This window comes from Gallinula chloropus (assembly GCF_964237585.1).
Source record: "Gallinula chloropus genome assembly, chromosome: 2".
In the NCBI taxonomy this organism is placed as follows: Eukaryota; Metazoa; Chordata; class Aves; order Gruiformes; family Rallidae; genus Gallinula; species Gallinula chloropus.
Genome location: NC_140086.1, coordinates 37,411,885 through 37,425,747, shown reverse-complemented (window position 1 = coordinate 37,425,747; position 13,863 = coordinate 37,411,885). Strand labels below are relative to the sequence as shown.

General features: G+C 38.0%; 1 protein-coding gene across 6 annotated transcripts in view; it reads right to left on the bottom strand.

The window, feature by feature from the left end:
- Positions 1-13,863, bottom strand: part of ARFGEF1 (ARF guanine nucleotide exchange factor 1) — a gene marked incomplete at its 5' end in the record, with an annotated part of 95,019 nt that overhangs the window by 22,884 nt on the left and 58,272 nt on the right. For 5 of the 6 annotated variants that reach the window (XM_084260245.1, XM_084260244.1, XM_084260248.1 and 2 more), the window contains 9 exons: positions 1,048-1,198; positions 1,564-1,722; positions 4,363-4,491; positions 7,941-8,092; positions 9,238-9,409; positions 10,178-10,262; positions 10,365-10,570; positions 11,858-11,969; positions 13,018-13,219. In XM_084260245.1, coding sequence (XP_084116371.1) covers positions 1,048-1,198; positions 1,564-1,722; positions 4,363-4,491; positions 7,941-8,092; positions 9,238-9,409; positions 10,178-10,262; positions 10,365-10,570; positions 11,858-11,969; positions 13,018-13,219 — 1,368 coding nt within the window. Of the gene's footprint in view, positions 1-1,047; positions 1,199-1,563; positions 1,723-4,362; positions 4,492-7,940; positions 8,093-9,233; positions 9,410-10,177; positions 10,263-10,364; positions 10,571-11,857; positions 11,970-13,017; positions 13,220-13,863 lie in introns of all 6 variants that reach the window. The other variant, XM_084260247.1, reaches the window with a different exon arrangement.

Here is a 13,863-nt window from a genome sequence, read left to right as displayed (position 1 = left end):
GGCAGGAAGAAGCTCTGTATATGAGATGTTGGCAGATGGATTAATTTCCAGGCATAAGGTTTCCCTTCAGCAACTCCTGGCAAGGTGAGGGGAGTACACAAAGGCAGGCCAAAGGAGAGCACAATGGAAAGAAAAGGTCTGACTGACTGCAGAGTAAGAAGAAACATCTGAGGAGAACCAAAGCTGGATGACTGGGAGTAGCTGAGGCCTAAGATCACAGAAGCTAGTAAATGAATCATTACTTCTTAAAAAAAATAAGTTACATGAAAAATTGAGGGAACACAAAGCTTCTGCTCATGTTCAAAAGGCAGGAGATAGTAAGCATCATACTATCACTGAAACTTCCTAACAGTCAAATGGAGTTATATATACTTCCTTGACACTTTCATACTTTCCCAATACCCTACACCTGTATGTCATTAACTGTGTTCCTACTAAAAAAAATTATAAATCAACCTTTTTAAAGATAATTTAAGGTAAGAATGCTGTACTTTTTTCAGAGGACAGGAAACAAATCTCATTCATGGAGTAAAATTTGGTGGTTCTCAGGACAACCTAAAAAAAGGTATTTATTCAGTAACAAAGTAACCAAAGAGGAAGAAGCAGAATTTAAGCTAAAGTAATATCCATCTTGGTTTGAATACTGCACATTTTTCTCAAAATTTCATAACAGGATGCTTAACAAACACATACTCATTTACCTGTTTGGTAAAATACACGGTGCACTAGTATTGCAGTACCATTAAACCCAGTCATACCATCAGCAATACATTCTTACTTGGTCAGCTATACTTTAATAGAAATTAATAATGTATCATTTTCTTACATTTCCCACTCTCCCATCCTAGCAATAAGACTTAGCAGAGCAAAACAAATATTCTGGAAATAGGAATAGGTCTATTCAAAGCCTACAACAGTTTTACATGGACTACTTCACAGTCTTGCCTCCAAACCTCACAGTCAACTACAATGAAAACCAAGGATAAACTTTAATATCTGCCTGAACAAAGCCAGTTAAAGGAAATACTTCAAATCTGCATTACTTACCCAGTCCCAGCCCTACAAATTCGTCAGGTGCCTGATCTTTTGTTCCAGTAAAAGAACCTTCCCTGCCACGCACTGTCCCTGAGATGTAGCGAGGTTTTACTCCAGTTCCTATTAACTGTGCCAGTTCAAGTTGACTGATGCATTTCAGAATCTATTCCAGAGAATAAAGATGTTTATCAACAAAAAGCAGTTGGAAATAGTAAAAAAAGAAAAACTAATACTTCATGCAGATCTTTATAAAAAAAATTCTAAACACTCAGGGTCAGACAAGTATTTCTGTTCTGTCTAAAATGAACAATAATTTAAATATCACTGTATTAGTCTCAGTTTAATTTCTCACTTGGACATGTTTTGCTGCTTTAAATGGCTGTATAATGTGTGATTCTATATAATGTACATAGAAAGTATATACTTTAGCACTAAAACCTGCTGTATTTATGTACAAACAAATACACTGCTGCGTTCAGAATCAGTACACACACTTCCTCGGGGTTTAGGTACAAATGACTCTCATACCTCATGCCAGGAATTTCCTAAATAGTTTCCATCCGTATGAGCCACTGTGATGAGAGTTTTAATTGTGTCAATATTCTTCTGCTTCATTTCAGTAATACCAGAACTCACTGTAAGTAACGTAAATCTTGCTAACGCTTGCACATAGGCATCTCTTTCAAGCTAGAAATGGGAGAGGGAAAAAAAAAAAGCTGTAAGTATTTTTCTCAGTTTCTTGTTGTTAGAACAGTCTGTGTGAGTCCAGCAGCTATACTGTTTACCATCCTCCTCCTAGAACTGAATTTCCAAAGCATTCTACGTAGCAAAATATCTTGTGTTCTTCTGTAGTAAGCTGTAGGATAAAAATCAGGCTCCTTCTGTTCAGGAACATGAAGTGTAACGTCTGACAGTATAGAACACATAGGTGGTTGTAGGTTTCTGGGCTTGATCTTTTTTTGATTCGTGGGGGACTTTTTTGGGAAACAGAATGCTGTTTCAGAAGAAATACGGCTTCATAGCTAAGCTTTTAATATTCTTGTAGTACACATGGACCTCCTCTGAAAACGCTGCCTTAGCACACTCTCTCCAGTTGTAAGATTTGGTTTTGGCAACAGAATCTAAATAATATACCTAAAAGGCCTGTTTTGCCAATTCCTCAAATCTGCTCAAAATGCATTTGATTTAATCTGCGCCATTGGGAGCACCTCAGCAGCTTGTGAAGCGAGACTGTCACGGGTGGGTAAACAACAAGTGACGTATAATCTAGGCAGATAAACCAATCTCACAAAAAAGGGAATGTTCCACATGTAGGTACCTGATTTTTATGTACAGGGTATCTTACAAACACCAAAGGAAAAACTCAGATCTCATATAAACTGATGACAACTGACCACAATGTGTCCATCAACCAGAAAGTAAAACCAGACGATATAAGCAAATTAAGTACATTCTTTTGATGCATTATCTTATCCCAGGTGCTTAAAGACAAAAGTGAGACTGCGTGACAGTGTCAGATTAAAAGCGTAAATAATTAAAACCAGAATCTTTAATTGAGGTTTCAGAGGTGAACATGCATAGTTTAAACTACCTTGTGTACTTCAAGAATTTCCTTAAAACTAACAGCCTCCAGGCTCCTCCACTGTGTCTCTCAGGGTGTGTAAAGTAATGTTAGCTGCTCTTAGACACCAATTTAAACTTCTGTATATTTGTTCCACAATACAGGAAAGTTGTAGCACAAGTAAAGCACAAAGGGAAAAACCTGCCTCCAATGGAAAAGATCCCCAACTCAGCTAAAGTACAGCCTTGCCAGTCTTCTTCAATCCACCAGAACTGTCTGGTGTCTGAAGTCAGACAAAGCTGTCTTCTAATCAGGGCCTTGTGCAATGGAATCAGCTTGTAACATACTGAAACCAACAACAAACCAGTATTGCTCTTAACAATATCAAGGAAACAGAACTCCCAGAGGAAACCAAGACGACTACCACTCATACTGAAAATACAAAACCAAGTTTTTAAATTTCAGCAAATAACAAGTGTTGGTTTTTAAACACCTCCAGGTCAATCAAGTTTGTCCCAGGGCAACAGAAGGGTATGACTGATTCTGATACACTCTTAGAGCAAATGTGTCCTTGCCCTCACCACCCAAGGCAGACCACTGCGGACAGGGAGTTAACTTCTTCAGCTGCTGAAACTGATGTTTGTACCAGTTCCACTCCTGCAGCTTAGAAACATAATGGGTATGTGAATTTCATTGAAGATGCAGGCTCCAGGGAAGGCTTTCTTAATCAAATTTTTAAGTCTGTTCAGTTCAGGGTGGAGGGATGCAGGAGAGGGAGTGAAGTGGAAGGAAAGAGGAAGGAAACCTTACGTGATCTCAAATGGGCTTTTTGGAGCAGCTGTATCAGAGATGCCCTTCCAACTTCGTGATCTGATTTGTTAAATACAAGTGCAAGGGGACAGGGAAGACAAGCATTCCATATTATATTATAGTTCAAGAGTTTTTGTTAAGTTGGTTTTACAATGTGTTTGGGGTTTATTAGGTGGGAGGGTTTTTTAATGTTTTTGACATACGCATGAAATAATGCCATGTCAAACACAGGAACTCTGCTTGCTCCTCTCTTCACCTATGCATACAATGGACTTATGGCAGATCAGTAATCCACTTATTAACTCATAGTCTCCAATAACATAACAGCATGCTCACTACCAATTATTTTAAAATGGGGGAAAAAAGGCAAAAAAAAAAAAAGCAAGCAGAAGCACCCAAGTTTAATCAGAATTACCCTCTGGAGCCAGACTGTCTGGAATTCTTGGCATTGTGCTTAATGCAAGATACATTCATGCATTACATCAGGAATGACATTTCCAGTGCCACAACTGTTAAAATGGTATCCAATTATAGACATCTCAGATTAGTATAATCTCTCCAAAGTCGAGAACAGTATTTCTAACACAGTTCACAGAGATACGATTTAACTTACAAAACAGGACAGAAAGACTCATTTTATGAAACATCACAACAAAGCTAAACAGCTTTGCAACAGAGATAGAAAGAAAGTACTTTGACATACAAGTAGTCAGCTTGTGGGGAAACTAAAATTCAGCACAAAGGCATGGCAGCACTCACCACAAAGCACCAGGAAAAATAAAAGGTTGCTTTATTTAAAACACTTCCAGTCAAATATCAGATGAAATAGTAATTGCAGAAGCAGGCAGCCTCTAGGCATTGCAGTGCATAGCTTCAGCAACAAGGACTCTTAGAACCTTACTCACATTTTGCTGGTACATAAATGAAAGTGTTACCCTCAATCTGAGTTTTTTTACCTGAATGTTGAAAATGCAAGCGATCCTGATTGCACACCGTATGCCCTCCAGGCAAAGGGAGGCGACTTCGGTGTCATCGCAGTCCTGCAGCCCCACACTGAATGCAGCCAGAAAAGGTGTCCATGCCAACTGGAACACAGGCAGAGTAACAGTTAGGTTAGGAATCGTTAGTACTTGAAGGGAATGCTATAGTTTCAACATCTTGCTAACGTGTAAATTCCGTCCTTATATGATTAACCTTGAAGTTACTATTGCCAAAAAAGAAATGGAATGGAACAGAAATGAGACACAGAAGTAATGCAGACTGACGCTCCCCTCAGAAGCACTCACTGCACTCACTCTCAGCACTCAACACACACAACCATCTTCAGGGAGCTGGAAAAAGACAAACCCCACAGCTATGTCAATTAATTGTGTATTGGAGTTTTGGAACTTCTGGGATAAACTTTACCTTTGCACAGTGAGAAGGAGAGTCTATAGGTATCGCAAGGACCAACACAGTGTATAACAGATTCTTTTATGATGAAAAGAGTATGCTTAAATAAGGCAGGTTTGTCCCGAAAACACCAGGCAGAAAAAAAAAGTAGGGTAAAATAGGGTAGCAAACATAATTAATTCCACCAGAACCATGGTAAGACAACAACAATAAGAGACAGGACATGACTCTTTCCTTGATGTCTCTGCTCTTAATTTTGATGGCCTTGGCTTCCACTTTTTTTGCATCTAAGCCACTGTTGATGTTTCCCATTCCTCTTGCCTTAGGTGGGACTGAGAATTTAACACTCTCAAAGTTATTGCAGGAGAGTCCACACAGTCCTATGGTCCTACAGTCAAGGCTCCCTCTCCACAGGCAGAAAAACCCATCAGAAGATGCAGAGGATCCTGCCGTAACTACATGCGGTTATGGAGAGGAAACCCCAGGTTATCCAGAATGATTTTAGAACTAATTCCACCTGAAGACACCTGAGATGAAATACGGAATCAATGGGCACAGCAGGGAACAGCAGGTTTCACACTTAATTTAATAATAAAATGATGCACCATAGAGCTTCAGTTTCACTGAAGTCAGCAATTCCAAAAGCACTACCTCAGAAAAACATTTAACACTTGCACACACCAAACCGTAACTCTGGGACAGTATTAAAAGCATCAGATGAATTCCTAGATCCAGGAATTAATTCCCTATTGCATGACCTTTAAAGGTCCCTTCCAAACCAAATTATTCTATAATTTTATGCTCTAGAAATGTATGCTTCTCCTCCCAGCCCTTCTAATTTTTCATTCCTACTGAAACCAAATCTAACCTTCAAAACCACAAAACTGAAATACTTTGTTCAGAACTATCTAGAGGTCTGTACATGCTTTATAACTGGATTTACAGTTTCTTACAATAGACTGTTTGGTCATTAAAGGTGAAAATTAAGCCCCTAAAATAGGCGATCAATTTTAAGCTGCTTAGCTGCATGCATAAAGCAAATTTGTGTTCTGGTTTAATAATTTTACAAATCTATCTGTAAATACAGTTATAATGATAAATCTTACACGGCATCAACAGGTGAAAGACATACCCAGTTCTGTACCCAGTTCTGCTCGAATAAAAATCAAAAAAATCTGAAGATGTGAAATGAAATATTTCTATTCTCACTTTTTTGAGAAGACAGCTCTCTGTTCAACATACTAAACTGCCCTCAGTACTTTAATCCATTTATGCATGCCCTCAAGTAAAAAGTTTTCTAACTCTTAGCACCTTCATAAAACACACTTAGGGTGTTAATTTACCATGATGCTTCTTATTTTGCTTCTCTGAAAATGGATTTTGCAAATGTACTTTTCAGACACTAATGGCTAAGAATGTTACAGAGTAATAGGGCTGTTTTTTTAAGCCAAAATAGTCTCTGAGTTTTACAGATACCTGCATGCGAAATATTTCATTTCAGCTTTAAATCAGAGAAGCATGTACAGTACACTTCTGCTAAGTGACACCATCATAACCTGAAAGTAGATCTTGAACAAGTGTTTCTTTAGTATTATTATGTACAAAGATGACTTCTATCCTACTTTCATTAATATGGTGATAAAAATCTCACAAGTTTGCCTCATGGACAGCACTCTTACAGCTAGATCCTCAGTGTACCTAGGTGGACAAGAGAGCCAACAGTATCCTGACTTGTGTCAGAAACAGTGTGGTCAGCAGATCCAGGGAAGTGATTGTCCTCCTGCACTCAGCACTGGTGAGGCCACACCTCGAGTGCTGTGTTCAGTTTTGGGCCCCATACTACATGAAGGGCATCCAGGGACTGGAGGCAATGAAGGTGGGTCTAGAGAACAGTTCTTATGGGGAGCAGCTGAGGAAACTGGGGTTGTTTAGTCTGGAGAAAAGGAAGATGAGGGGAGATCTTATTGCTCTCTATGAGTATCTGAAAGGAGGCTGTAGCCAGGTGGGGGTTGGTCTCTTCTCCCTAGTAACAAGCAATAGGACAAGAAGAAATGAGCTCAAATCGTGCCACAGGAAGTTTAGTTTGGATATTAGAAAAAGTGTCTTCACCAAAAGGGTTGTCAAGCGTTAGAAAAGGCTGCCCAGGGAAGTGGGTTAGATCACCATCTCTGGAGGCATTGAAAAGATGTGTAGATGTGGTCCTCAGGGACACGGTTCAGTGGTGGGCTTGGCAGAACTAGGTTAATAGTTGGACTTGATGAATGCAAGGATCTTTTCCAACCTGAATGACTCTATGGTTCTTGAGCCTGGACCTAGAGCTCAACCTGGCCTCCCAGCACATCGCTCCAGTGAACCATTTGTTTTGTGTAATGGTAGTGGTCTGAGACTTTACCTTCCTGGAGCAGTTCACAAAGGGGTCATAAGGGGCACTACCTGCACGATGGCAGCAAACGAAAGCGCATGTTAAGGACGCAACAGTTTATTTCAGTGACAGTTAACTGTAATGAGTTAGGTATGACAAAGAGCATATCCAGTAGTATACTGAGGCATAATACACTACTGAACATACTCTAGATCTACAAATCTGAATCACTGGTACAGAAAAGGCATTTGGGATGAAGGTAGCTTTGTACATACACAAAAGTGAATACAGATGTTTAGAGTAATGGTTTAATACAGGTCCTGCTACCTCCCCCACAACTATATGACAGTCTTAGTCTTTCTGAAATATTCATTTGCAACAGACAACATTGAACAGAAGTTTGTTCTGATAACGGTTCCCTCAAAATGTATTGAAATAATCTCCCATCGAATCAGTAGGAGGGACTCATACAATCAACTGGGATTATTAATTTCTCACTTTTATAAATTGAAAAACAATTTCAAGTTCTTAAATATTGTCTTTATACTTTTGTCCCCAACATGCTCCTCATAACTCATCCAATATATCAAGATATTGCTTCTACATCACAGAAACTTCTTAAATCCCAAGGAAAATGAAACTAGTGTTGAAGGCTCAAAGTCCCTTCTTTCCTAGGAAGTCACATAAATGATCAAAATGTGACAGACACAAATCTTCACTACTGGCAACAAACCCTGTCAGTCAGAAACTATGTGGTAAATATCTAAACATGTTTCTCACCTTAAACATGGGTCTTACATGCTCCAGGTGTGTTGCACTAGTAAAAGGTGCCTGAACGTGGCTCACTGCCTCCATAAGCGCTTTAGCTGTTTTAGCCATTTGTTCCATTTCCAAATTATATAGGAGTCTTCTCTGCTTCTCACTAGCAACACCTGTAAACACATTTTTAACCCTCATTTGTGCATCTATAGCAGTAGAATCATCAGGAATATAATGATTTTATTTTTCATGAAGTGCCAATGCATTTTTGTATTCTTGTTACTTTCAGAAATTACCACACCAGCAAGAGATTTCTTTCATGATACACATAAAATTTACCTTAAGGCAAACATGTATAAAATATAACCTAATTTCAACTTTTACAGAATTTTAAGATTTGCACAACAAACATTACTTGTCCATTACCTCAACTGACAGCATATATACCACATCCACTACACTAAATTCAAAGTGAATGGTGGTTTCATAACAAACCAGCAGCACAGAAAAGCAACAGTAAAAATAAGTGGACATCCTTTTAATCACCTTTTCATTTCAGCAACAGAACCCTCATCTCACCAAGAAAGTGAAACCCAGGCAGAGTGTAATAATCAACTTCTTTAAAATTACAATAAAAGCATTATGTTAATTGAATAAGAGGGATACTTTTTTCCAGGTGAAAATTTCCTCTAAGCAGTCTGTTCATTAAGACTAACCTAGGACTTGAAAGTACACAAATTTCACTATGTTTGGAAAAAGTCAAGTTTCTCCATGTTTTCTGTAGAAAAGCTAGGACAAATAACACTGCTCATAACACAAAAACGTTTTTCTGGTATTTGAGAGGAGAAAAGAGAATTAATTTTGACAGTGCATAAATTAGGGACCTACAAACAAAATTGTGCAAAATTTTTCAAAGAGGACAGGCTGATTATTGTAAAAAACCACAACAGCTACCTTAGAAATAGAAGGCACAACTACTGTGTTTGTTCTGCACTATGCTTATCAGCAACTGTTCCCTCATAAAGCCCTCAAATGCATTTCCCCATGTTGCTGTTCAACAGCAAAACCTGCTTTCTCCATGGTCAATGCACTGAATACCAGGGATTCAGATGCAAAATGAAGTGAAAATAAGCAGCAGCATTTAATACAGATTTGTTCAACATCACATGTTTATGTTAAAGGGAAAATGATATGAGTTAGGACTCATTCTGAGTTCAGTAAATCATGCATGCTTGATCTGTCCCATTTTAAAAAGGAGATAGCTTCATGAAACTGATGAGTCAACACTTTGAAGGAAGCTAATATTGCAACTACTTACTTTGTTTACTGGATTTTGTGGGTATTGTTAATTCTTTCGTTTCTTTCATCGAAATCTTCTTTCCAGCTATTTCATTATAGATGGCAGACAAATATTCTTCAGGGAGATCTTTACTGTCATTGATACCTCTGTTCATTTTAATATACTGTTCTTTTGTCATTTTATTCTTAACCTGAAACCCAGAAAGAATCCATTAACATCAACAAATGAGGCAAGTTCATAGCAGCAACAAACCAGCCTAACAGATGTAAAGTTACCACGGAGGAGAAGCTTGCTGATTCAAAAGGCATTTTAAAGTATGGAATGCATAAAACACTACATTGTCAAACCTATGAAATAACACAAGGCCATGTGGATGTTATACCACTCAAACTTTCAGTGGGATCATTAAAAAAAAAAAAAGTGTGTGTGATTTTATCATACAGACCAAGCAAACTATTTTAAACATAACACTGTAATCTCATAAGAATTGAATGTTCTTTCCTAATTTTGCTTAAATAAATGATGATGCCTAATCACTGCAACTTTGGATATTATGCATGTGAGCATATATCAACCCAGAATGGCATTATTTTTTCAGACTAAAATCAGGACCAGACTTCTGTTAAAATCAATGGGTAAATAAATACACAAGTTCTGGCCTTGACCGTAGGTTAGCTGACTACTGTGAGTGCTGTGATATGAAAGCAAATCCATACAATTCCTATTCAACACAGGGTGAAGAAATTATACCTTACAGAAAGGTCTAACCAAAACAACCTGGAAATCTCAACACCCACGAAACACAGCCCTGTTACCGAAAGGATGCACAAACAAAAGCTACTGTATTTCTTACTCATGTATTGGTGTTAAATTGAACATTAAGCTTTTAAAACTATGTTGCCACAAAGCCTGGAAGTTAGATGTCTATGATTAGACAAATACTTTTCTAGCAACATACCTGTGGACTGTGAAGATCTGTTGTCAACATGATAATTGAGTAAGCTAAAACATATGCAGTATCTGCACTAGCAAAGAGAGTTTGCCTGAAGGGGAAAAGGAGAAAAAAAACCCAGTAAATTAAATATATTAGGATTTTTTACTTATAATTCAGCTTTCTAAAGTTCTGAAGACAAAGTATGGCTTACCCTTGGTTACATTCTAAGTATCTAGCAGCAAATTTCTCCATTAGGCGATCAATTTTTTGAGCCTCTCCTGGAAGACGAAATCCCTCTAGAAACATGCGCAGAGCTGAAACAAAATCCTTTCCTGAGAAGTCGTGTTGGTCTACATATGCATACATGACTTCTTTGTTAAATTTGTCATTGTCTCCCAGGAACTCCCCAACCTGAGTCTAAAATAAGAGAAGACAAACTAATGTATTTACACTGGAAGGAAAAAAAGCAAATAGGAACAACATAGTCATACTGCTCATACATCTTCACAAAGAGAGAGGTCTCTATGCAGTTAACTTAATTAAAACTTATTCCTTCTTCACATATTCCATCTTACATGCCTATATCTGCCTACTTTCCTCCTTCTCTGGTTTTATTCCTGTACCTTTACCTTCTTTACTAGATGAATTCCATATGTGCACTGGACACAGTTAATATTACCAAAAATTGTTTATTCTCTGCTGTAATTATTTTTGTAGTCAGGAAATTTACTACAGGAACAAAAAGCTTACTAAGCTCAACTTAAGACCCACTGAAGTGCAGATCTCAAACAGATGCAAGTGGTGCTCAAATATAAATAGCCGGTATTCAAATACACCCAGGTTGACCTCTACCAAAGCAACACTGTACAGTGAAAAATGCTGTGCATTCAGATAAAGATGCCTGTGCATGTAAGTCAAGGTTAAAAACGCGTTTTGATGGCTGACTCTAAGTTCTAATACTGAAATTTGTGCCTTCAGTCACAGCTGCAAGCCTTTCCTTAGGAAACAACAGAGATGGCTACTAAGCACATGAGAGCAGACTCTGGGCAACCTGGTCTAGTGGAGGGTGTCCCTGCCCATGGCAGGGGGCCTGGAACTAGATAGTCTTTGAGGTTCCTTCCAACCACAACCATATTATGGTTCTATAACTGTGAGTGCTGTTTCAGAAAGCTAAGTTCTTCATGACAATACCAACATGAGATATTCCCACTCTCCTCAGACAGTTACTGCAGGACTCTTTCAAGCCCAGCAACAGCTGCTAGCTGCAAATAATACCAAAGAACTAATCTAGATTAAATAACTAACCTAACTAACCTTCTGTTGGAAGACAGCAAAGATGCTGTTGCACCACGTTATTTTTTAGCCATCTCTGAAAGTTACTTCTGGCAGTCCCTTACTGGACTAAAGTTTAGTAAGCTAATTTTAGCTATATTAGCAACTAAGTACAAGTTTCGAGTCACTCAATTAGGCCAGGCTTTTCCTTTATACTTTGCTGAACTGCAGGATGCATTCAGTACAGGGTATAGTTCTAATGCATACTCCAATTCAAATTCTTTGAGTTTATAAATTTCAGGAGAGAGAGAAGTTCCCTCTTCTTCATTGTACAATAATGTCAAACACTTTAAAACACTATCATGTGATCCGCAATTAGCATAAAATCATGAGCATGGGCAAAATTAACCATCAGGAAAATAGTTTTCTTACTGAATCTAATCTTTCTTCTTGATGCAAGAACTGAGCAATATCTTCAGGGGTAGTGCCAAGCATTCCTTGCTCTTGCAGGTACTGAATTCCCCTCTTTGGTTTCTTATTGAATCTGTACAATCAAGATCAGAACGTAATGAAGAGTTAATTCTTTTACCTACACACAAAGCCTCACCATCTTAAGTAGAAAGATTCAATAATTTTGGATGAGATACTGCAACTGTATGTATTAAAAGTTTTTCCTTCATCAAACTGTGCATTAGATAGGAATGACCTATTCCTTTCTATGATCATCCTCTTCATCATTGGATGATTATACAGGGTTCTTTCCCCCAGCAAACAGCCTCCTCTTACCCCTTTGTTATATAACTGCCAACATGGCATCCAAGGAGCTCCCAATAAAGAGAGCTAACCACTATCATTTACTTTGTCACTCAAAGAAAAAAATATTCCCAAGAAATGGCAAGGCTTAGCTTGGAAAAGGAACAATTACACTCTGTTGCTTTTTGTTTTATCTATATTAATCAATCAAGAAATCCAGGAGCTGCCTGTAAGAACAGAAATGTACAAGACAAGGAACCTGGTAACTGAAAGAAACTGAAACCCTAAAGCATGTTTGTTCAGGGTCTGAGATACATACTACAGAAAATGTACTTTTGCATGAAGTGACCTCATGGAGGAGGTATGGTGACAAGGCTGAAATCACACAGAAGATTCACGTCAGGTTGCAATGAGACATTATGCTATCCTTCAGTTCTAATTATGACAAGTTAATCAGAAGGAAGCATCAGCTTAAGCATGTAGGCACTTTCATCAGTACTGTGTATATTAAAACAGGTTGTATTCAACTGATCACAAGTTCAATGTCCTTTTTATCCAAATACAAAAATCTTATTTTTAGACAAGCAGGTCTGGAGAAAAAAAGAACAAACATTCAGAGTACTCATCTTCTAGCTGTGAGGAATTAGGTTAACACAAAACACTGTTGACAGGCTCCAAAGGGGACACCATTCAGCACTCTTTCACCAGAGGAAGTGCTGTTACATCCAGTTTTTTTCCTAACACAAGATGAGTATCTATGAGGAGAAGGAAGAAAAACCCAGGAATCTTCATAGCTCCAAAAGAATCCACCCTCCCATGGCCGATAAAAGGGCACTCACAAGTCAATTCCTTGTTCTATTATTTCCTTTTGTTGCTTTAGGACCTCAAACTGCTCTGGGTTGTCAGTGCCAGACATCTGTGTGCTGTAACTGCCAATTCCTGATGAAGCAGTAGAATCCAAGGAATTTAAGCTTCCATATCTGTTAATTGTCTCAGGGTGTTTGGTTTCATTGCTGTCCTGTTCTGTGGGTTTTTCTTGGCCTGTAAATTGGAAAGGGTTACACACACAAAAAATACATATAGTGAAAAGAAATCAGAATCACAGGTCATTCTTCAAATCCTCTCTGAAGGCTTCTAAATCTTACTGGGGTTATCAAAAACGATCTATTTATTTTTATATAAAAATCCTGGTTTTGTTTTGGTTGGGAAAATACCCACCCCCCAAAAAATGACTACAACATATCAGGGAGGATTCTTTCAAGTCCATCACATACCTGAAATTCAAGCCTTAAATTATGACTGTAATTTGTAAGCATTTGGATAAAAATATACACTACCACAGAAACCCAAATACAGGTCTTTCCTTTTATTTTCAAGGTCAATGTCACTTTTGACCTAAAGCAAATCACAATATTCTAAGTCTTTGAAACAGACAGTCTAAAAAGGTTTGTAATCAGACATGTCAAGGAGCTAGTGCTCTCAGTTCACAGAGGCATGTCATGATAAGGATTTAGAAAAAGTTTATTATTTCAGCTACCGATTTTAAGTGCTTAATCTGAAAATTCTAGAATAACCTTAGTGCTTTTCATCTCAGGTCAGATAGAAACAAGATTAAAACAAGTAATGATTTCATTGTGCTTACAACACTAAAAGTTCTATAGCTGTATATTAATAAATTTTGAAAA